This window comes from Myiozetetes cayanensis, unplaced genomic scaffold (genome assembly GCF_022539395.1).
Source record: "Myiozetetes cayanensis isolate MyiCay16 unplaced genomic scaffold, myiCay2020 scf2-11, whole genome shotgun sequence".
Taxonomy (NCBI): Eukaryota; Metazoa; Chordata; class Aves; order Passeriformes; family Tyrannidae; genus Myiozetetes; species Myiozetetes cayanensis.
In genome coordinates, this window is record NW_026087411.1 from 61,276,855 (window position 1) to 61,301,939 (window position 25,085).

General features: G+C 43.1%; 1 protein-coding gene across 1 annotated transcript in view; it reads left to right on the forward strand.

The window, feature by feature from the left end:
* The first annotated feature begins 948 nt into the window (after positions 1-948).
* SOGA3 (SOGA family member 3) overlaps positions 949-25,085 on the forward strand; it is a 35,992-nt gene continuing 11,855 nt past the window's right edge. Inside the window, 5 exon segments of the mRNA XM_050315976.1 lie at positions 949-1,046; positions 3,155-3,358; positions 3,361-4,094; positions 4,427-4,651; positions 8,318-8,476. Coding sequence (XP_050171933.1) covers positions 3,229-3,358; positions 3,361-4,094; positions 4,427-4,651; positions 8,318-8,476 — 1,248 coding nt within the window. The 5' untranslated portion in view covers positions 949-1,046; positions 3,155-3,228.

Sequence of the window (25,085 nt, forward strand, 5' to 3'; positions counted from 1 at the left end):
GAGTTTCCAGCCCGGAAACCCACTCTCCCCCCGGCTGGAGCGAAGTGCCCTCCGCCCCTCCCGCCGCGAAGGCGCTGCCGGGGCTGAGGCAGAGCCCAGGAGCTCCTCTGGACCTGCCAGCTGCTGCAGGAGGAGTGAGAAGAACCCAAACCCGAGTACTGCTCCCCCCGAGACTATTCTTACCCGATGTTCACACAGACACACAGACACAGGTGGGTCCGGGACACTCCCACGCACAGCCATCAGATGGCAAGGGACCCTCCTCGGAGGGCAGGGAGGGGAGGGGAAGGAAAGCAAGCCTTTTCTCTGCTTCTCTTTGTTTGTAATTGGGAAAGACTTCAATCGCAAAGTCTTAAGAGCTGTCTGAGGTGCTTCAGAGCAAAGGTAAATTCACCTCATGATAGAACAGAGAGGTAAACCGGACGGTAACCTCTGGGGTTTGCCCGCGACACGAGTAAAGGGTCAGTGACGCATTAGTCCCTGTGTTCAGGCGGATAAATAACCCCGGGGAATGATCTCAACCAACTCTGAGAGAGGGCTGCCTTTGTCTCTACCCCTCCCGGTGGAAGCGGGCTCTTGCCGAGGGGGCGCAGGAGAGGGCGGCGAACAAAGGAAAGATAGCCCTGTCACCGTCCTGCTGCCTGTACAGAAGGCGCCCGGCATCCCTGCACGGCCCGAGCAGGCTCCCCTGAAGGGGACGCTAAATAATTGATCAGAATCGATTGCCTGCATGCATTGGAAAGGGAAAGAGGGCGCATCCCTTGCGTGCAGCCAGCTTCTTCCCCCATTTGCGCTGTAATCTTATTCCACCCTGTGCGAATAAAAGGGACGTTAACTCAGCTTTCAGGCCTGGGCGGGGTTCTCGCTGTTTAATCTTCCTTTCTCTTCCCTTCGCTGCTTTCTTCCCTCCCCCCTCTTTTCCGTCTCCCAGGCCCAGTGAGGTCAGCTCATTTTCCTGAGAGGCTCTGGCAGCGGCGCGTTCCTCGTGTGCGGTGCCCAGCTCTCCGTGCATGCATTTCGCCAGCCGGGCAGCAGACGAAGTGGTGGTGAGTAATGCGGATGCTTTAGATCCAAGCCTTTTCTTCTCTCTCTTTTTTTTTTTTTTTTTTTTCTTCTTTTTTTTTTTTTTTTCCCCCCGCTCCGAAAAGAGAATGTTACTCGGGATCCAGATGAAACAAACCCTCCAGGTATAAGAGGGGACCTTCGAAAATTCCCCTCCCCCCCGCGCCTTTAAAGCGGGACAAAAGGCAGAAGAGCTTCCAAAGCTTAAGCCTCGTTTGCGAATTCTCGGAGAGAGAGAGGCGGGCTCCCGTCGGGACGAAAGGGCCGGGGCCCGGGGGGATACCCTGCCCGAAGCCCCGGGCAGGCGAGAGCCCCGGGCCGACGCGTAGAGCCACCGGACTGCTCCCTTTTGTTGCTGCCATTTATTTACCCGTTTTTCTGCCTGGATAAGAAAACCTGCGGAGACGCCGCGGCCCGGCGCCACGTGGGTTTGCCTCTGGGGAGAAGGTTGTGCCTTCTCGCGGAGTTTTGTGAGGACAGAGGTTTCGGACTCGTGCTCGAACGGGGCTTTCGTTGTGCCAGTAAAAGAAAGAAAAGTATATATATATGTGTATATTTATCTAAAATCAGCCAACTTAACCGTAGGCGGTAGCCGATCCTGGAATTCGGGGCATGCAGGGTGTTGGTTGTGTTCTGGTAGGTCGTGGTTGATGGCTTAGTTGCAGTGAAAGTTCCCGAAAAGATTAAAATATAGCATAGGGTTCCCGATAATTAATTTTAATTTATTTTTATACATTTCATACCTATATAGCTCCAAAAAACTGTAGTGTGGGAATTCTGTTTGTGTTGGTTAATAGAAATGCAAAGCAAATCTTTTATAAAGTGTTGTGATACAAGTTTTGGTAGGTCTACACTCCTATGCGCCTTTTTCACTAATGCCTGGGAAGTTTCTGCCTAATTGTATCATTTTGAGAATTAATTTCCAGAATATTGGTTTAAATCAGGTTGATAATGACAGTGCATTTGAGAGGAAATGTTGTGCTCCTGCCAGTGAGAGGAGAGCAAACAGAGCCTCATTGTCTAGTATGTTCCAGGGAGTAAACCAATTGTCAGGGTACGGTATAGTGTCTACACTGACTTTGCCCAGTTTATTCCGTTTTAGCAGGGAACGTTTAAGCCACATTCTGGGAGGGAATTGTATGCTGTAATTTCTGCTATTGCCCACGTTTTCCCTTTAAGGACAGTTGAATAAAAGCTGTGTGAAAACAGTTTATGGATCATAGCTATTTTTTTAAGAATATATTGAGCGACATTAACAGGATGATATGGCTTTTAACAGCCCTTTTTCATAATCTGTTGTGGCAGTGAAAACTCTGGTTGTTTCACCCTTTAAGGGCAAATTCTGAAGTGAGCACCCTTCAGAGAATACTACATAACATTTTGTTCTGGGTGAAGCTGTATTCCTTGCTTTGTTTTGAAAATCTGCTGAGTGATTATGCCTCAGTCCTATATAATCTACTGATCTGCATAACCAATAACAAACATGAATCGGTCTTAAATGCTAACAGTGCCTCTGCATAACAAACTGGGACAAATTTGTGTTTAGAAGCTGATTGAAGAATCCTTTCCTTTATGACCCTCGATTGCCGAGTCACCTTGCCCTGGAAAGAGTCCCTGTCAATGCTGAAGGAAAATCTGTAGTTGCTTCCACGTGTGCAGCCCTTTGTAGAGCAGCCTTCCCCCACTCAGCTGTGACAGACACCTGGAAGAGGCCTTTAAGCAGGCAGACAGGTGGATTAGCAACCCAGGTTTGGTGTTGGGGACGAGGGAGAGAGGTTTGTGTGTGGAAGGAGATTTATCCTTAATGTGGCGGCCCGTCAGGGGAAGGTTGGGCATGGGGGTTGGGGAAACGCCCCGAGGTGCAGGCGGAGTGGGAACGGGCCTCAGCCGAGCCCTGCGCATCCCTTCCGAGATCCGCTCCCGTTGGCGCTGGGCTGCAGCCTCGGCTGGCTCGTTCCCGGCAGATGGGCGCGGGGCAGGGCTGGGGGGCGGCAGGGAGCGGGCTCTCTGGCCGCCGCCGTTGCCGGGAAGCCCGTCTCCCTGTCCTCTCCGTCCCCACCCCGACCGCCTTCTCCGTCTTCTCCTCCCGCAGCTGTCGGGGCGGCGGCGGCGCGGGAGGCGGAGGACAGCGCGGATGATGGACGCGTCCCCGAGATAGCCGCCGCCATGAGCCAGCCGCCTGCAGGGGGCGCCGCCGCGGAGCCGCGCCTGCATCCCGAGGGCAGCAGCGGCAGGAAGCAGCCGCGGGCATCCTCGCCGGCCCGGGCCCGCGACACCGCCCCGCGCCCCCGCCCGCCGCCGCCTCCCGCGCCCCGCCTGCTGCCGCCGCCGCCGCCGCCAAGGCCGCCTCGGCGCGGCCGCCACCGGGCCAGGCCCCTCGAGCCGCCCGCGGCCGTGCGGCCGACAGGCCGCCCCGGGGAGCTGTCCAGCCCGGCGCCGGTGCTGAACCCCCGCCCGCCGCCACCGCCGGGAGAGGGGCGGCCGCCGCCGAGGAGCCGCCGCCCGGCGCTTCCGAGGAGGCGCCCCCTGCAGGGGCCGGCGGGGGCGAGCGGGAGGGGGCGGCGGCGCCGCCGCCCAAGCAGTGGCGGGGGAAAGCGGGGCGGTCCCCGCTGAAGGGCGCGGGGGAGGCGGCCCCGGTGCCTCCATCTTCCTCGGGTGCGGGGAAGGGCCGCGGTGCGGCGGCGGGCGGCGGCGGGTACTGGAAGGAGGGATGCCTGCAAAGTGAGCTCATCCAGTTCCACCTCAGGAAAGGGCTGGCGGCGGCCGCCCAGATGCAAACCAAGGTCAGCAATCACAGCAGCGGCAGCGCTTCCTCCGCCGCCTCCGCGGCCGCCGCCCCAGCCGAGCCTCCCCCGGCCGCCTCCGCCTCCTCGCCCGGTGCCATGGCGGCGGCCGGGGCGGAGGGGCTGCGACAGGGCGAGGCGGGAGGCGACGGCAGGAGCGGCGGCCCCGAAGGCGCCCTGAGCCCGCACCTGCAGGAGGAGATGCAGGAAGAGATGGAGAAGCTGCGGGAGGAGAACGAGAGCCTCAAGGTGAGTGACCGGGGCGGCGGAGGGGGGGTGGGGGAGAACCGGGGCCGGGCGGGGGCCAGGCCGCCTACCCACGCCCTCGCCGGGAGGGACCTTCCCGGCCTCCTTCTGCTCCGGCAGAAACGCTGGAGGCAGCGTTAAGATGGCTCTGTCGTGGGGGATGTGGGCACTGTCACTTCCGTGCTTCGTTGCGGTGCTTACAATGGGCTGGGTTGTGTTTACCTGCGGTCCCAACGGGGCGGAGCTCTATTTTGGCTTCCTTCCCCTGTACGTGCTGACATTTGTGCTTTTGGCCCACCTGTTGCATCCCTGTCCCCTTCTCGCCCTGGTACCAGAATGAGATAGATGAGCTGAGAACAGAGATGGATGAGATGAGAGACAGTTTCTTTGAGGAGGATGCCTGTCAGCTTCAAGAAATGCGCCACGAACTGGAGCGAGCCAACAAGAACTGCCGGATCCTTCAGTACCGGCTGCGCAAGGCTGAGCGCAAGAGGCTCCGCTATGCCCAGACTGGCGAGATTGACAGCGAGCTCATACGCAGCATGGAGCAGGACCTCAAGGTAAAGATGTGAGCAGGTGTCGAGGGGAGGGAGCACCTCAGATGGAGACACAGCCGTGCTCTCAGTCCTCATGACTCAGGCATTTCCATCCATTCCCCTGTGCACCCAGTGCACCTCCTAGAATAGCAATGACCAAGCTATCCTTGGTAATAGAAGCCCTTCTAGTATGGAGATCAGTTATTTTCATCTTCAGTCCAATCATTTTTTGTAAAGATAACGTGCAAGAAATTACTCCCATGCAATTTAGGAGCTAAAGGTTTTGGACACTTTATGCTGAATGCAAAACATACCTTTCCACTGCAGAATTAAACCAACCTCACTGAATAGCTCCATTGACTTTGAGAGGATTATGCTACTCTTCAGTAAAAGATTTCAAGGGATGAGTACATTGAATACTTGCAGAGTCACAACATGAAACCCTGACACTGTTACTGTCATTAAAAAAACTGCTGTTATGTTCAGCAAATCCAGGATTTTCCACATCCACCTGAAACCTTAGGCAAAACCCATCACATTTCAACGTGTAATCATCTGCGTTTCATCCATAAAGTCTGAATGAACCACAGCCCCTTGCTGAGGAGAAGTTTCAGTCCTTGTTTAAAGATTGTCCTTGGTAGAATAGCAATCATCTCCAGTCTAGATTGGTCCAATTACAGGGCAAAAAAAAAAATCTTTCTTGAGGTAGTTGCGAGTTTAATTTCTGCTTCCATCCACTAGACTTTGAAAGGCTCCTGCTGAACCAGGACTCCTAAATTTTTTCAGTTGACTGGTCTCCCCACCATTTCTCATGGAAGTGCAGACTTCTGTATAGCAAGTGTGAGCTTACTGGCCACACTTCTGGCTAGGATTCTAGTTACCTATGGTGCATTGGATTCTGTGGACTGCAGTTGAAAATGCAAATTTAATACATGATTTGGAGTAAGGTAATTTTTAAACTTCTTTCTGATTGGTATAGTGGATTGAGATATGCTATTCCTGGGGCTGGTTTGGATCATCTTTTCTGAAAGTTTTCCATCTTGTCATCATTCTTATTAAAATTTCTATTTGATTTCCTTTTCTATGCATATTCAAACCCCATGTTTGCTGTTGTGACTGTGACAATTCTATAAATACAACTGCCCATGTGGCTCTTAACAAAATAGTGTTCTTGGCCAGAAGTGAAAACATCTCTTTGTCATGGGAATTTTTGTTTAAAACAGGGGATGTTTTGCACACTCAGAAAGATGCTTAGGTGCTTAGTTGAGATATGTACCTTTGCAGGCAGAATTTGAACATGAGCCTTCATGTTCCAAGTGAATATTGTGATTCCAGTTTATAGAGTTGGCTTCTTTGTTGCCCCAATGTTACTTTGTATTAGCAAGTCAGACACATGCAGGCGGGGGATGGAAGTGGTGAGAATACCTCTGTTGGGGTTCTTGCCTTCCAATGTAAGAGATAGCAGCTAACGCCTAAGGTTGAGCTGGACAAAGGGCTCACTTTAATTAGCATTTTCCCCATGTTTTTATATAACTATATGACTGACTCTTTGGAAAGGAACAGTGTTTCTGCAGAGTGTTCCCAAGAATCCTGAATGTGTTCTGCTTTGGAGTAGGGATGAATGTCTAATGCCAGATTTCTGCCTAATAGAATTCCAAGTGCTGGCTAACCATAATTACAATTCATGTGCAGGTGTCTGTAGTGTTCCAAGTCCTCTTCTGAATGACTATCCAAAACAGCATTGTTCATTTTGCATGGGCAATATATTAGAGGACTTGATCCTTCATAGATACAGTCTCACATGTAGCTGTATTAAAATGTATCTTGCATGAGTCCCATTTCACATGCAACTTAGAATGCTCTGTAGGATTTCCCTGCATTAATAGCTACTCCATCAAATTTTGTGTCAAAATATTTGCTACCAGTGGTGATATTTTAATTTGGTTTTAATTACCAATCCAGACTGTATCTATGGACTGAAGACAGATTCTGATAGGATGCTGTTTAAAATATCCCCCATGATTCTCCATTTACTTTGATTGGGCAACCAGATGAGCAGTGTAACACTAAATGAAAGAAAAGACATCAATCTAAAGCCCTGTGGTGTGATTCTCAGCTCATTCTGCAGTCTCTTTGGAGTATAGTTATAATGGAAATTCCCCACCACTCGCTCTTTCTGTTGGGCATTATGTGTCTTGAGTGCATGTGCAGTGGGGGAGGTTGGTGGTGTATCTGTAATTCACACACACTGGGTTTCTTGTCAGGGGAGGCTGAGTCACTAACTGCTACTGTTTTCTGATTGGATTCTTCTAGGTTGATTCTTCTAGACTGCTTGCTTACAATTATTATTTTTCTTTAGTGTTTTAGTATGTCAGGAGCCCCTGCTGGTCTAGTGGTAAAGACGCCGCGCTATCACCGCGGAGACCTGGGTTCGATTCCCGGTCAGGGCCACTCCCGGGCAGGTGGGGCTCGTTAGCCCTTAAAGGCAACCCACCTACGTCCTAAGGACCTCGCTGCCACCGTCCAAGCTCGCTTGGCCCCGGCAGATGAACCTTAGGATTAAAGGGTGGGCTCAGTTCCGCGCACACTGTGTCTCACCTAAAAAATCCAATGCGCAGGCTGGAAGGTGGAAAGACCTTCCCCAGATCTTCGCTCGCGAAGACGGGCCATTATTATTATTATTATTATGTCAAAGAACTCTCTGACATACTAACATAAAGATCATTCTAGTGAAAGCCATGAAGGATAGCTCACTGAGCTCCCCTAGCTAATGCTAAGTAGGATTAATTATGATTTCCCATGTTCTAAAAAAAGCAGAAAATTAGGCTTTTCAAACCACATGTCTATGTGTCTAAATCACCTCCATAACAGTGATTAGTGTATATTTAAATATTTTTGGTGTGTGATTATAGTTTCTAGTGGTATCACAAAATGCAGTGCAAGTGCCTTGAAGGGCAAGATTCTCATTACTTTTTATGAAGAGGAGTCAGATTTTGTCATATGCCTTTTAATTCTATTTCTGTGAAAATGCATTAAAAAAAATACCCAACAACCAAAAAAACTTAGTATTCATTTTCCTTGAAAATATTGGACATCATTTGGGTCAGGTAAAGATGGTCAGTAAAAATGTTGTTTGTTCATATTTTAATCTTAAAATGAACCAGTTGTAGTGAATATTTAGATTAATTGTCCATAAAGGAGAGAGAAACTCACGGAGTAGAAATAAACACATGTCCATTTGTAGACAAAGCACAGTTAGGGAGGGCCTAGAGAAGATGGGCCCTGCTTTTAGATGCTGTTGTATGTCAAGTATTTGAAGGGCATATGCTTTGGTGCATTGAAAAACATAAACTAACTGTGGTTCAGAGAAGGTAGCTGATGCACTGTCTCCAGGAATATTGAAGGTCCTGTTTAACTGTGGATGTAACAGAACCTCAGAAACAGTTGAGGTTTAGTGTCTAATGGGATTTCCAGTGAAGTCCATAGGAACAATGTACCATCTTTTGGAGGAATTGCCTTGATTTTGGAATAATTTAGAATTCTGTCTGTGGATGTCCTTGTCTGCATGTTTCCTTACATACCGCTCTCATCAAAACATCTGGAATTAGCCTCTAAATGGTTGCTTAGGCACTAAGCACTGCAGTAATAATTTATTTTTTAACTTTTCTTTTGATATACCATTTCACTTAGGTTGCAAAAGATGTATCAGTGAGACTTCATCATGAGTTAGAAAACGTGGAAGAAAAACGTACTATAACAGAAGATGAAAATGAAAAATTAAGACAACAGCTTATAGAAGTTGAAATTGCCAAACAAGCACTACAGAATGAACTGGAAAAAATGAAGGAGGTAAGTCTTGCTATTTACTTCTGCACCAATTATTTGAAGATCTCAAATTCTTATTGCTGAACTGACTTTTTCTTCTCTAACTTGTTTTGGGGTCAAAAAATATGACAGGCAAAAGTTGCAAGTTGCAAGAGTGCTGAACTACAACGTGGTGATTGGGAAGCTAAATACAAACTAAAATATTCAATGTTTTCTAGGCAAAACAGAAATCAAATTGTGCCTTTGTTTTTCCTCTACAAGGAGGGAAATGTGAAACTGATGGTAACAAGAGTTCAGAGGCTTTGATACATTGTACCTATGTAAAGATTCATGCAGAAAGAGCGCTGAAGCGTGTTAAGAACTATCTAAATTTACAGATAAGTTCCCCACATGTTTTTGCAAAGACTAGTAGTTTTTCCTTCTTCCTAACTATTAGTAGGGACTAGCAGTCACCAAGACTGGGGATCTCTCCATCTCCCCATCTTGTTCAGTCAGGCTCTTTGGAGTTATCTGGAAGTGAGAAACTCTACCTGGCCTTTCAATCTAAGCATAGTTTTACATTGTATCTAATTAATCTTCAAAATTACTCAATTTGCCATTATAGAAATGCAAGATACTGTGCCATTAAGTAAGCAGAAAATTGCATTACAGCAGTAATAGCTAAGCCAACAGAGATAACAAAGCAAGCAGTAAGAGGAGAAACTGTTGATTAAGAATGAATTCTCAGAACAGCTTTTAGCAACAGCTCTCATTCAATGTTTAAAATTCAATGAATGCCACTGATTTTCACTTTTAGGAATAAACCCCAGTAGGAATGCCAGGGTCTTCTTTGATCTTGTGTGAAGCAAGAGATGTATTTCAGTTGTTAAAAACAGGAAAATTTCAGTTGTATGATAAGTTAAGATATTTTTAGGAACAGCAAGTACTGCTTTTAAGTGATGTAGTATTAAAAATATTCATATGTTTCCTTTACAGGAACTGAATTTCAAGCATGTTAGATGATAAACAGGTGGTTTGTTCCTCCTTCTGCTGCTATCCCAGATAACTGCAGATTTAAAAGGGCATGAAATCTGAGCCTTATTCAGCTTTCCTCTCATCTCCCTGAGAGTTTCTTCTTCTGTTTTCACTCTGGTTTCTGCCATCAGAACCAACCTTTTTTCCTAGACCATTTTCTTTGTGAGAGCATGATCTTTCTGCAATTATCCTTGCAACTTGTGCTTACGATTGGTTTTACTCAGAATTTTTCATTAATTCTTGTCCATTCAGACTCTACTTTCTTGTTGATTTTCATCTTTGGACCCTCCTGCCCTCTGATAGGTTATACTGCTGTAAGCTTCTTTTACCTTACTTCCTCTTACACATCTTCAGATTACAATGATATTTAGTGCAATTTAATAGCATATGTTCTTTGATATTAACCAATAAATAGGCTTCTTCGTCCCTGTCATCTCTAGTCACTTTCTCCTTATCTTGATTCTTCCCTCTGGCCCACTATGTGGAACAATGGTTCTGTTGCTACCATGTTGTTCTCCACTTCTTTCTTTGGCTTAGGTGTTTACTCTTTCTGTTTTTGCAGTTGGTATCAATGAAAGGGTAGTGGAGACTCCAAAAGAGACAGTATCATGTTTAAACTAGGGGCTGTGCTACACAATAGTGTTTTTTATGAAGCTGAAACGGATGATTCCCACTGGCACTGAATGAGGTCACTGAGCCAGAATGAAAAACTGAAGTAAGACTTGATACCATAGTAGAGGTAGAGTGGACAAAGAGTCAGAAATGTACATCCTTACACTGAACTGGGAAGAACTGCCATGCATAGTCATTATATGGGTCATCATCATTAGGCAGGAGTTTTCATTTATGTGCTACAAAGAGGCTGCTGAGTCCCTTTCAGTAGGAGAAGGCTGCTTTTTAAGTTAGGACTGTCAGCACAGTATGGGGGAAGTTGGAAGATAGTTAGTGCAAGTCAGAGAGAAGCAAGGTTGAAGCAAAGCTAAATTGTTTTGCACTTTGTTAATATGCCAAGACTTGAGGGACCCATGGAAGCATGCTGGTAAAAAATACTAATTCTGACAGAACTTAAATTTAGAATTGGTGAAGAAGATATGAAAATGCCAACATGAAACAACTATGAAAACAACCCAAAGCTGAGTGAAGTGCACTGGAATTTTTCTTGACAAATAAGTTTTCTTCTTCTGTGGCAATCAAAGTTTCATACATCTTAAATGTTGTTGTTAGATAGACAGAATATTAGTTTTCTGTTTGCTTGTTAGTTATTTCCTCTAATTTCATGGTTTATAACCCTTTCTCACTTCAATGCAGCCATTATAACCAATGGAACCTCCTACTTAAGGAAGTTCTACTCAGCGTAGATAGAAATGCATGGAAGACCTTTTGTCTGGATTGTGATCTTCACTTTTTTGAGCTTATAATTAATGGCAAAGTTAATCTCCAAAGACAATGAACCATTTTTGTTTCACAGCGTAGTAAGAGTGCTCAGAATACGAAATAACTGATTTCTGTATTTTTATGTCATTAAATGTACTGCAGAAACACAAACATTTCCATTCTTCTTAAAATCTATTTATGTATAACTGTCAGGGGAAATTTGTTCTCCTTTTATAATGAACAGTGTGAGATAGCATAGAATAGTTAGAATAGAAATAGAAAATGCAAGAAGCAGAAGTACAAGTTTTTGTTAGGTAGTCTCCAGGACAGGACCAAAGCTAAAGCTCTGTGTGGATTCTCAGTTGTTTTAAAAAGCATGGAGACTTGACTGGAAACTTGTATAAAAGATAAATGCTAGCAGATGTGTTTGTGTAGAGTCAAATCTAGAGTTCTCCAGTGAACATTTGTTTGAATATAGGCATGTGAATGTATTTGTCCGTTAATGTAGAGAGGTAATTGCTGTTGGCTCTCTTGATTTGGAGCTTCGTTTTTATTTATGGTAAATTTCATGACAAATTAGAAATTGTTGTTGATGGCAGCAGAAGCTTGCAAGCATCCAGGATTTGGAAGGTGTTCCAGCAATGCATACATCTTCTATCAGCTACTTTTACATTCAGTCCCCCAGCCTGCAGCTATTTGATTTAATGTTAGTCCTGCATATGTCCACACAGATATATGAGATTTTTAATTTGTGTTAGTTTTATTTCTAGCAACTGCTGCTGATTTCCTCTTCATTAATGGTTACTATTGTAATGTTTTTGGGGAAGCTGAAAACAAAGTAGAGGAATTGTTTCCTAAAAGAAAGAGAAACCAACGGTAGCTAGACGTAATTTTTCAGTTATATAAAAAAAGTCAACCTGTTGCTAATTAATTAATGTTCATTAGTTTGCTGTCAACTGTTTAGTAAAGCCTAACTAACTCTTGTACAGCTTTTTGTTATCACAGGAGGAACCAAGAGTTCATTCATCTGTTGTAGCTATGTAGGAAACACCCAGTTAGCTGTGCTTTAGGTGATTTGTTGCGAGGCAAATGAAATAGGGGGAAAATATGACAGATGTACTGAACCATGGTCTTTACAAATCCTCATTGCAATGCAGACATGGAATTGCAAGAAGCTCAGTGTTTTTCAGGGATATAGATCTTTCTGGATAGAGATAGATTACTCTGCTTGTGCTCCAAGCTCAGTTCTTACAGCCACTTAAGGGTGATGTTTTCAAACCACCATTTTCTTCTAAGCATAGAGTATTTGATCAGATATAGAACTTGCAATAACCATGGCTACATGGCAAGTGAACCAGAGATGTCTTCTGTCTCTTCAGTTCAGTCTGCAGGCAGAGGAGTTTATGCCTCCCTGCACAGGTTTGCGTTTTGCTGGAGTGGTGCCTGTCTCGTCAGTCTGTCTGGTTTGTACACTGCACGGAAATGGAAGAAGGCAATAGGGTCTGGGGAACTGGACATTGGAGCTGGGAGGAAGGAAATGAATTCTGTTCCTGATTGTGATATTAACATGCTATGGGACCACAGGAAAATAATTACACTTTTCTGCTTATTCTTGCAACCTTTGCCTGCCATTTAAGCACAGATCAGCTCTCTACACATCTCTGAGTGTTCAGGCTGCACAGAAATCAGAAGGGTAGCTGGAAATTTCACCACAAAAGCTGCTATAAAAAACCCAACAAACAAAACCAAATTCCACCCCCTCCCCCACAGAAAAACCTAGCCCAAATGAAACACCAAAACCCCAAACTGGAAAGCTATGAAAGAACTGGTAAGGAATGTTCCTGCACCAGTCCCCTTAATCACTAATACTAGCTTGCCCAGCTTGTCTCTGATAAAAATCCAGTATCTCTTATTTCTCTAAGCCCCTTCTCCTGTCATTTAACCACAACTGCTTATTTCAAGTCTTTCATCTATAACCCAGAAAGTCTCAAATTCTCCATGTTCTCTCACTCAGTCTTGATCCCATGTCTGTTTTTTCTTCTTCTTCCTTTTTTTAAATTTTTTTTTCTTTTTTGGATGCTTGGTAGTAGTGGCTGTTTTGCTGTCTACTGGTTCTTAAGTACCAGTCTTGTCCTTCTCCTCCACCTTTCCCTCCTTCCCTGCATCCTTACAACTCTTCATGGGTGTCCAGTCTCCTCTCTGCATTTCAAGTATATTCCAGTTCATTTAGCCCTTATTCTATTTCAGATATATTATCCCCATTTCTTAGTTACAGCTTCTCTCTGCCACAAAATTTGTCCTTTTCCCCTGATTCTTCCACCCCCTCATATAAATCTGTCAGCTGCCTTTGTTTGTTTTGTTCCTTTCCTTATTTCCAAGCCTTAGCTCTTCATTTTTGTGTCTGGACCGAGAGCTGTGAAGGATTACTCGCTGTGCTAGGAGACAGCAGCTATATCACTGTGAGCAGTGAAGGGAGGGTTTTTGCTTCTAATGCCTAGACTCAGCTTTATCTAGACTTTCATGGAACAGCAATCACAGGACTTGTTAGGTTTTGCCTTCTGCCCTGGAGTTGGAACATGATCTGTCAGCTGGAGAAAATGTGCAGATTGATAGCTGAGGTGGGAGAGGGTGTGGTAGTTCATAAATACAGAATTTTCAGCAACTTATACTAAAACTCCAACAAATAATTACCTGGTAATGTATAGGAATGGGAGATTTCTGAGAGGTTATGCCATGATTTTGATGAATTTGAAAAGTATAAACAGAAATGTATAAACACAAAAATCTTCTGGAACACAGACATACTGGAACTTCTCAAAAGAACAGTTGCTAGAATAATTTATTATGAGCAAACAAGGATGTTCTCATCTTAAAAAAATAGAATATTTTTGCTAAAATTTTCAAAAATATTAACCGTGTTGGTAACTTATCCCAGGACAGATGCTTGACATGGAAAATCTGCAACAACTAAAATGTAGTGAGGTTGCAAGAAACCGGAAACAAGTCTCATAATGAATGGTGGTTTGCAGCATTTCCAGTGGGCAAGGCAACCTTATCCAACAGCAGTGTTAAATTTTTGGATGCTTTCAGAACTTTCTCATCTGATACTTTTCTTGGTCCCTTCTCTCAGAACCTTAAACTTCATCACCGTTACAGTCTCATAGTAGTGCTACCATTGACTATCAAACCCCTGACCAATGCTTCCTTATTTGCAGCAGGTAATTCCCACAGCTGACATTAATCACCTGTGGCAAAAATTGTCTTCAATCAATTGCAAAAATCATGTGACTTCTAGTTGTCTGAAAAATGCTTCATCTATTTTCTCTTATGCATCAGATGATCAGTAGAAGATACCCCCCAAGTTATGCTACCGTGCTTCTCTGTCCTCTGATTCGTACCCATAGCTCCCAGATGGCCCATCACCTGTTACAAGACAACACCAAATGCAATTGAACTGCTCTTTTGTGTAGAGCAAAAGCCTTCTTCCCCAGCTTTAGAGTTTTCATCAGTCCATTGCTGTACTCCAGGCATGTGAGTTATCTTGACAGAGCTTTGGGATTCCACTGATGGCGTAACTGTGCAGATGTTCATGGGCTTCTAGCTTCTGTTTGTTGCCCATGCTGCATGCATACGAGTCACTGGAGATGGGTACTTGGTTGTGTTGCTTTGAAAGGGAAAGTTTGAGTCTCCTCCATCATACTGTCTACCAAGCACATAAAAATTGCACTTCATATTTTCATTTTTCCTCAGAGTTAGAGTCTCATTTTAAGCAGCTGGTAATGAAGGGAGCAAGGTCAAGGCAGAGAGAGATAAGATGCTAGTACACCTGCTGATGTAGCTGCTCAGCCTCACAGGCTCAGTGCAGTAAGCAGTACTCTTTGGACAGTTACAGTAATTTACTTGCTCCTGGCACCAGATGGCAGCAGGGGAGGGTTTAATAGGGCTCTCACCAGACCTGCTCCTTCCTGGGTCTTTTGGAGTACCCAAACACTGAGTGTATGAGCTACACTTTTAATAATAGTACTTTTAAGCAGAGAGTTTCCATGATCTGAAATTTCAGTTTGTTGCCTCACCCAAATTCAATCTGCTTTGGTGAAGAGAACAAGAGGATGATGAGGAGGTTGTTTAAAAAGAGATGAGAAACAAGTGTCTGCCTGAGTTAGTACAAGAGAAAGAAAAAACGTTCTCTATCTCCAAGCACAGCTAGCTCAGTGATTTCTGAGCACCACATTCCAAGTGGATGCATAACCCCTGGTTACTTTTCAGATTTGCTTTTGTGATACTCTGTTACCCTTGGTATCTTGCCCAAATATTTTGTTCCTTTAAAAGCAGTACTCTGCAGGCATGCTATTCATAATCTGTGAGGGTGGGTTTCTGACATACTTGCTCAGAGCACACTGTGATTTCACAGTATGTGAGTGAGATAAGCAGAGTTTTCATTGGTTTAGTTCTTTGAATATGAGAAAAAAATCATAATGGAGAAAAATATTAATCTCTGTTACAAAATCTGTTGTAGTGCTTCTCTGAAAATGTCATGCCATAAGTAAGGGAAAAAGTGCATTTTAGAAGCAGTTTACACTTAAACTTCATAAAATTAGATTTTAATTATGTAACAACCATCAGCAATTCACACCAGCCATTTGCTTCAAGAGAATTACTTAAAATTAAAACTAAACAGCCTGATGGTCAATAGTAGTATACTCCAAAACATATGCGATAAATAGTGAATGATTCCAATGAATAAAGCTCCATAAATGTCTTATTGTGAAGAGATTTTGTGAGTAAAGATGCCTGGAGGTGATATTTTTCAGTCATTCAAGCTGGTGTGCTGCTTTCTGAATTCCTATTGAATTGTCTGAAAATTTGAAAGGATGTGTAAAAGGAGTGGCAGGATTGATGGTTAATTGGGAAGTAATAACGAAAGACTCGCAGTTGTAATGAGAGAGTATATCTGGAATAGGTTTAATACAGAAACTAATTTAGCCATCACAAAATAAAGTCTGATCTATTCTCTTGAATCTGTAAGCATAATGGTGCTACTCTGGTTTTGTGGAAACATGGGAGTTCCTTCCTTGTGTAAGAATCTTACTTTGTTTTCCTTCATTTCTGTAGTAGTTATCAGCACCCTTAGATTTGCAAGCTATCTTGTCAAAGGTGTTATTGATATTACATACAGTCTTCAGATAAAATCAGAGTCTCTGCAATAAGGTGTATTTTAAAGGAAAAAAAATAATTACCATCTTCAAAAAAATCCCCCAACTAGAATGGAAACATAGAATAAGAGCTGAGCTCCCAAACACATAGAAACTATGTTATAGAGAAAGGACAGGAGTCCCAACATCATGATCTCGAGCACCTGAGACCCTTTTTTTCCTTGGATCATTCTTCTCAAAGTTTTTCTTTGCTACAGAATTGCTTCCATCAGTCAAAAACTATATTTGTAAAGTAAATCAGGCTAAAGAAGAGTCTGAAAACTGACAAGTAATTCCTTGTACATCCCTCAGATGGTTTTGACCTGGATTAGCTACCACCGCTTCAGTGGCTTGGGCATGATTTGGGGTCTAGCCTGGGTCAGAGCTTATTCCTGACTGACAATTTGGATGTGGTCCTGTTTGTTTGAAAAGAAGCAGGTTCTGAGAACAGTCCCTGACCACTTAATTTACTAGTGTAAAAACTAGGCAAAGGTTCTCTGTCTTGGTGTGGAGCCAAATGAGATGGCAAATGAGATAAACAACAGCAAGTCCAGTCTGTTGCTGCCATGTGAGTTCCCACTGCTAAGAATTACTTGGCAAGGGTCAATCATCAGCAGTGACAAAACCAATATAGCTGGCATGCCCAGTTTTCTGTAAGAATAATGGGCAGTGTGATAATTGTGGCATAAGTGGTGACTGGTTACCAGAGAAAATAGCTTGTGATCATGAACTCCCCTTGGGACAGGCTGTAAAAGAGTATTTCTCTTGCTACAGACTTTAGGGTATGACATTCTAGAGATCTAAAGGAGAAAGAAAGCCTTTTATATCTGCAGAAGTAGCTAATCTTGCTACTGACTTCACTAAGATTGTCAAAATATGATACCACAGTAACAAATAGAGGAAATTTAGGGAAATCCAGTATTACAGGGCTCTGTAATGGTCCTTGGTCACAGAAGACAAGTTTTTATTTTTGTGCTTCACACTCTCAGCATGTCTTTACTCAAATAGACATTCAAGTGTCCATACGTGTAATTTAGACATAGAGGTACCAAGCTTGATTGCTCAAATGAAAGGAAAAATTGCCAGGTAACTTCAAAGTGTAAAAGTGAAGTCTCTGGTTTAGCTGGCTTTTCAGTAGCTATCATATTGCCTTTCACAGTTGTATCCACAGGTAGTACATAATCCACACTCATTCTTTTGTTGTTGTTTTGCTTGCATTTTTTAAATAATATAATATGCTTTTCAAATTCTAACTAACATCTTATTTAGAACCAGTTTTGCCAGGTCTTGGGAATTTTTTTGTGAGACACTGTGTATGATTTCCTTAGTTTCTTAAGGAAAGAGGTTGCATGATAGAGAGGACAAATTCAACCTCTTTGTACTGTGACAAAAACATGAATGGGAGAAAAGGGGTGGGCCAGGATTCTCTAGATTTAAAGGAAGTCCATGTGAATTTGCAAAATTTCTTTCTATCACTTAGAAGGTTTTATGGAGGAAGAACAGAGACATCTTCAAAGTGCTGAACAAGAGGTCTAGATACACGTTTTTATATGGAATCAGTATATACCAAATGTCATCATCTTGCTGGAAGTCTCACCAAGGTGTTGGTGAATAAGTTATACATGTTTTCTGTCCCTTATACAACTGTATTTAGTCCTGCTGAAGTGCACCTGTCCCTTCAAAGAAACACCTGAAATAACAGAGCGTTTGCAATGTGTCAAAGCTGAGCATGTTTCAGATTGAAAGGAAAGTTACCATTGCTCTGTGATTCTTTAGTTCATGTGGTCACTGCTGGTTTCAGGGCTGTCTTTCTCAGTCTTAAATTGAGCTCTTCAGCAACGCCACATGAAACAGGTTTTAGTCTTTACAATCTCTGGTGCTGCTAGTGAATCTACAGTTAAAAAAAATAATGGAACACCCTGTAACCTGGTAGATCTTTTCAGTTATTCTGCACATGGAATTTCCCAGTGTGTCTTTTAGGTTCCTGTGTTCCTGATAGAAGTTTGGCAGAGCCTCACAGCCCTAGGTAGTTTGTTCTGGCTTTAGAAGAGTAAGCAGGATGTAGCACCATGGAGTTAAGCACTGCCTGCATTTTGGCTGAACTCAGCTGTCAGTGTGAGGAAGGAGAACCTTGTCATGTCATAGTACAGATGGCTGTTCTGGAACATGTCATGGGCCCTCAGGGAGTAACCTCAGTGCAGTTTCCAGTGCAAAAAGAGGTGAAACATACTGGCAAGACCTCAAATGGAACACAGACAACAGAGACATGTACAGCAAAACTGTTACAGAAATTGCTGTATTTACTCTTCAATATATTACTTGTTACTTTTTTTAGAATGATCCTTCTGAGAACTTAGGTGGCTGGCATAAAGTGCCCAGTAGTTACAGAATCAGAAAAGCCAAGTGAAGCATGGGTAGCTTCTTAATGTGCTGCTATACGTGATTAGTAAGTAGTTCCTGAAGGAGAACTGTTTGTTAACTAGCATCCTTGAGGCACATAGAATGCAAAAAATGTAGCATGATACTCTAGACTTTTGATTTGGCCTGGTCCTTCTCTTTCAAATTCATCTTCTCCTTTGCCCTCTCCAAAAAAAAAAAAAAAAAAAGGCACCTCCCCACTTAATGTTTTGTTTCAAATGCTTCATAACATTTCTTGTGTTTGTTTCCAGTGCACTTAAAAAAAAAAGTGTGGTGAGGCTGTTGTTTGCAACAATAGCCATGGTCCATCCCGCTGTGCAGGAAATCAAGTGAAGGTGATCCTAGAAAAATGTAGAGACACTGTCAGAACACAGAGGAGTGGGGTTAGAAAAGTCAAAACCCACTGGATTGGAATCTGGTAAGAGATGTCAAAGGGCAACAAGAAAGGCCTCTACAGGTATATCAGCTACAGTGTGAAGTTGAGGGAAAATGTATGCATCCTCATGGTGTAGGGAAGCTCTACCATAGCATTCTCCTAGACAAGCTGATAAACTATGGGCTACATAACTGGGCAGTGAGGTTGACTGAAAACCATCTGATGAACTACTGGGTTTAAACAGTTGCGATCAGCAGTGCAAAGTCCATCTGGAGTCTGGTGCCTGCTAGTGTACCTGTCAACAAACAGCAAGTGCCAGCTGCTCTAAGAACTGGGAGGAGAAGCCAAGCACAACACCACAGACAGGGACTGGGGCACCACAGCCAGGGCCCAGTTTAGCAGTACCCGATGAAGTGACCAGAACCAGCCTAGGGATGGCAGCTGGGATCAACCAGGAATCCCGATCGTGGGGTGACAGGGAGATCTGAGGTTAAACTTAGGTATCAATCCACAGGTCTAATAACCAAGGGAAAAATGCAAGGTTAAGCCAGGAAGTCAGGCCACAGATGAGGGTTAAGATCTAGAAGGTCCATGGCCATCCACAGCTAGGACAGAGCTGGATACAGCTACAGTGTAATTCAGGCAGGGATACAAGACCCAGATCGGAGCTCAGGTGGAGCTCTTGGGGCTGTGGCCAGGACTGTGGGTGTAAGACCCTGCAGAAGCTCATCAGGGTGAGGCCTATTAGAACATTCAGGCTTTTGGCAGAACCCCAGGGGTCAATGTATAGCCAATTGTGTTTAACATCTTCATTATTGACCTGAATGAGGTCAGTAGCTTAAAGGAGGTGATCTCTCCTGTCTATTCAGGGATGGCGATGCCACTCATGGAGTGCTGGGCTTCTCATCTCAAGAGGCATGGACATACTGGAGAAAGGGCTATGAGGATGATAAGGAATTGGAGCATGTCAAATTCCACAGGTGCTTAGAGAGCTGAGACTGCTCAGCCTGGAGATGTTGGAGAGCAGCAAGGGCTGGCTTCCTACTGTGATCTGGGGAGTTCCAGGGAACAACACAGACAGCGGGGCAGGGGTTTTGTCAGCCAAGACCTGGTTCCACTCTCACCCCATCAAAGTGACCAGATTATCAATCAGGTTCAAGGTGATGAGTCAGGTCTGAGGTGCAGCCATAAAGCCAATCCACAGGTTTATCAATAGGGTCTGTGGCTGGCAATAGGAACAACTGTGGCGAGCTAAAGACGCAGACTCACATTCGCTGCATCTCACATAGCTCAGGCAGGACCTGGAACCTCCTGGGCTGAGCTGAAATGGGGCTCCAGGGCCCATGGGCAGGGTGTCTGGGGAGGCCCAAGAAATATAATTCTATGAAATACCTGATAGGAGGGTACAAAGAAAGATTCAGACACATTTCAGTGGTGTTCAGTGACAGGACAAGAACAAACTTTTTAATGAATGTGGTCAAACATGGCCTATAGAGGAGGAGACTCCATCCTTGGAGAAATTCAGGACTGCACAGGACAAGCCCTGAGAAGCCTACTTGTCTGCACTGAGCAGGGGACTGGACTAGATCTTTCAGCCTCAAGTTCTCTGTGATTTTTATCAACTCTGTGATAGTTACTTGTTAACAACAAGCAGAATCTAATTTCCCATTTTGCAGCAGAGCATACAGGCATCAGAAAATGTCAGTTCTGGAAAGGGAGAAAGGAAATAGTTTGCAAGTTACTTCTGTTAAACAAGAGAATCCAGGGTTTTTCCAAGCTGACTTTCTTCTCAGACAAAACACAGGAGTTAACAGGAGGTCAGAGGCAGCTGCATGCTATCAAGCAGGGCATTTTCCCTGTGGTACTGATAGGCACAGTGGTTTGTGCATCTGCTTGTGTTCTGTGCCATATATCTGTACATGTGTGAGTCTGTGGGCAAAGTACTAAACCTTCCATCAGGCAGATACCTCACATGCAGTAAGGGGATTGATGTATGAAGAACAAAGTGCAGCAGAGAATGTATTATACACAGTACAGGGGTGAGGAATGTTGCCAACAAATGGCTTCTGTGGTGGGCTGTTTTCAATAATCTAAGTTCCCAAACACCTTTGAAACTTCCCCATATGTTATATTGAGGAAAATATTTTTTCAGTCAATTTACAAAAAGCTAGCTTTACAGTAAAACTTTCCCAAGAAAATACAAGCAAAAGAAGAGACCAAGTGTAACAGAAGACCCCTCCTTATAGTCAGAGAACAGAGTGATGGTTGCTGACACAATAGCTGTATTTCTTTCCCCTATTAATAGAAAATCTTCTGCACAGTGCTCAGGCTTCTAGACCAAGCGCTGATTTCAGAGTTTTTCCTACCTGTATTCATCTTAATTTTTAGCATCCATTCAACTGAACTCTAAAATCTGATTTTTTGGTGAGATGTCCCCATAACTGGGAGGTATTGTCAGAGGTGTACAGTCTCATAGGGCAAGCTTCAAAGCTTCTTTCTCTGCTGTGTACCTACAAACACACACAAATGTGCGTGTGTTTGATGCCATCCTACGCTGTAAATCCAGGTGAGAGACTGTGAGTGCTGTGCATTTCATACAAATCTTTAGTATGAAGTGAGCTTAAACACAAATGTACATTTGATCAATCCACAACTTTGCAAACTGGCTTCTGTATACATTTCCAGGAAGCAGTATAGAGGTACACATTGTGTGCAGAATCATACTTATTTTCCTTCTCATTACTTTTCATTTTTAGATGAACCTTTTTTGTTGGGTATAGTAACTACACTCTGGTTTATAGATGTGCATTTTTGTAACCAAGACAAGGAACCTAGTCTGGTTGCTTGAACTTTCCTCATGAAAATCTGGAATCTCTTCTGGGATATTCCTCATGCCTTAATTTTGCAAGGAAGTAAATACAGAAATACTCAAGACTGCATCCATAATGAGGCCTAGTTGGATAGCACTGGGGAACTAAGCATGTCTAACTCTTCTGTCTTTTTAAAGAGTCAAATGGCAGGAGACCTCTTCCTCCTCAGATAAATTGCTTTCACTATTTCATAAATCCTGATGGATGAAGGAATGCGTAATCACAGGAAGCAAAGTATCGGAGTTTGGTCAGCTATTTGACCAAACCATAGTGAAAGCTTTGAAAAGGCAGCTTTCATCTCCTGTTGCTTGAGATTTTTTTCAAATAAGGAAAAGACAGAAGCAAATGTAATTGAAGCATGAATATGCTGCTTCATTTATGCACTGCTAAGAATGCTTTTACCTAGTTATACCACAGAGTTACCATTATATGCTCTGGCAATGTGGTTTTGGTTCAAATTGCAAAAGGTTTCTCTAGATAAAGTGCAAATGTTGTGTATCTTTTCCCCTTTTATTTTTTTCTCATTTAATTGGCAAATGAATAATGGATCTGAAAATAATAACTGAAATAACTCCTAAGTAAATGAAATAATACAAATATTGGAAGGCAGCTCCTCTTTTCACTTCTGCAATATGAAGTCATGCAAATGACTGCATGAGAACTATTTTTCTCTCTGTGGTGAAGTAATAAAGATTGCTTTCATTTTGTATTCATTCTCAGCAGTGTTTTCAAATACACCAGTTTTAACATGAAGAAAGCATTGCTAGAGTGAGTGAGGATATGCTTAGCATTTGCTTCATGGACAGGGAGGATGTGCATCTTTGTATTTCATTTATCCTTTGCTTTTACATTCATGCCTTAATTTTGCAAGGAAGAGGAATACAGAAATACTCAAGACTCCTCCTGCTCTTGAAGGGTGGTGGAAGGGGAAAAGTGTTGTATTATTCTATGTACTTGTGCCAATGACTGACAAGACCAGTGCCCTGAGTTAGTTGCTGGCAAACTGCACTGATAAGAGTTGCAGTATAAGGGAGACATTTTAAAAACTTTTTTTTTTTTTTTTAGGAGAATAGGCATTTTCAATTTGCCAAAATGGATAGTGTCCATTTAGTTTTTACTACATTAAAACCAGTGGCAGAAAACTAAAAAGTATGTCTTGTGTCATAGTTCATCCAATTCCATGAGTTACCCAGCCATACTGATTGAAGGGGAAATACAGGGAGTCAGCTTAGGGTAAATTTTAATTTTCCTGGTCATCGTCTCCCTGAATCAGACAGAGATGAGTTTGTATAGCCCAAAAGTTCAATATTCATCGATTTTTCAAGACTGTAAAGATAGTGGTAGGTTTACTCTGATATTTGAAAGCTCTGCAGATGTGTCACATTTGGGAGGCAGCTAACCATAATTGAGTGCAGTACAGTTTTGTAAAGGTTCAGTGGTAGCTGTGGAGATTCAAGGAGCTGCACACCCTTTGCCTTAGCCTGTTCTGTGAGCAGGGATAAGCACTGTTATGGGACTCATGTGCATGCATAAATCCCTTGATGTGTCAGGGGTTCCTCCTATGCTTGCCTACAGTAATTTTTACACAGTACCCCCAGATCAGACTTGAAATAATCAAATCTCAGAATCTTGAAAAATCTTGGTATGTTTTACTTAAGGATTCTTTATTAATTGATGATATACTTACTGTAGCTTAGAACGGGTAGGAAGAATTTGAGTTCATTTTATAGCTTTCCTACTCAGTGGAGCGTGATGCAATTATTTCTGCATTGTGTTACTCTCAGAGTAGATCTCAGGTCTTTTTACACCTGAGAAGCACTGAGCTTGGCAGGTGATGTTTGCACTGCACATTTGGCTTGCAGTTTAGGGCTGGCAAGAGAAAGATTATGCCATCTGGTCTTGAGCAGTGCTTAGCATCTCCAGCAAGACACTGGATAAACTCCAATGAAGGTCACTGGAGAAGTGATGCTGCTGAACATCACAACTGAATTGCCCGTTGTGTGTGATCTGGTATGCATCTAATACAAACATTATGCAGTCTTGTCTAGGCTGTGGACACTTCTCGGCATTATCAGAACACACATGCAGCCCCATGTGTGCTGGCTACAGTGAATGCTAGAATAGTCAGGTGAAACCCAGTTTTACCTCTCAGGTAAAGAGGTAAGCAGAGATTATACAATATAATGATGCGTGCCACAGTTATGGGTTTTATAATCCCCAGTGTTGTTCAAGTGTTTCATTATTATTTGAGCAGTTTAGTAAACTCCCCATTGTAGAAACAGTATTATATGCTTTTTTTTTTGCTTATTCTTTTCTCCTGCAGATGGATAACTTGGTTCAAGGTTATTAATACCATAGCACTGTCTGGTAAGCTTTACAGATCAGATAGTGCAAAAGAAGTCCTAAATTTCTTGCTTTACTGTTGTCTTTTTACCTCATAATCATTAGAATGAATGATTATGTGAAATAATGTGAAATGAATGTGATTTTTTAATTATATGGAAGCAAAATTATCTGAGCCTCCAAACTGTCCTTCACAACAAACTTTCAAAACCGGTTCTAGAATATGAGGGGCCAATTTTTTGCTACAGTTGAGAAAACAGTAGAGGTGGCTTTTAGTGGCACTACAGTAGATTTCTTGGTATCCTGTGACATGGGAAAAAGGTAGCAAGGGGTGAATTGTATTGAAAGGTGATCAAATTTTATATATGAAGGTAACTGAATCACTCACCCCGTCTAAGTTTTGTTAGTGTGTCAAAACAACACATGATTTTAGTAGTGTCTAGTTGCAGGTGTAATATGAAGATTTGCTTTGACAAATGTGAGTTACTATTTTTTGGCTTTGCCATATGTTTTCCTTTTTTCATTTTGCTGCGATGAATTTCTTTTCATTAGCAGCAATAAATTTTTCCATGTTGAAAATTGGATTGGAAGAGTGCAGTAGTGCAAGGCTTCAGAGAAGTGATAGGAAGAGTAGCCACTCTAAATTATGAAATGCACCTCTGGAAGAAACTCTCAAAAATGTAGTATTTATAGCAGGATATACTTCTTGATATGTGGCATTCTTTGTTTGGTATGAGTATTGCCTCTGCACTCTGGCACGATGTTGTGGGACACTGATTTTGCAGATATCGTCTGTCAGCTGAAATGTGTGAGATCTTAACCTCTACTGATCAGAAACTGTCTTATGGTGTTTTTCATAAATAAAGAAATCAGACCAGTTCCAGCTGGGCCTAATCCATTTACCCCAGTCATCCTGCCAGTTGAATTGTGTGTGTTCTTCATTGCTTTCTGCTACAAAATTTTGTTGCTAAACACTGTCATTTCTTGGTGAATAATACAAGCTCGGTGGATGATTTGTTGTAATTCAAGTAGAGTGGCACAGAAAG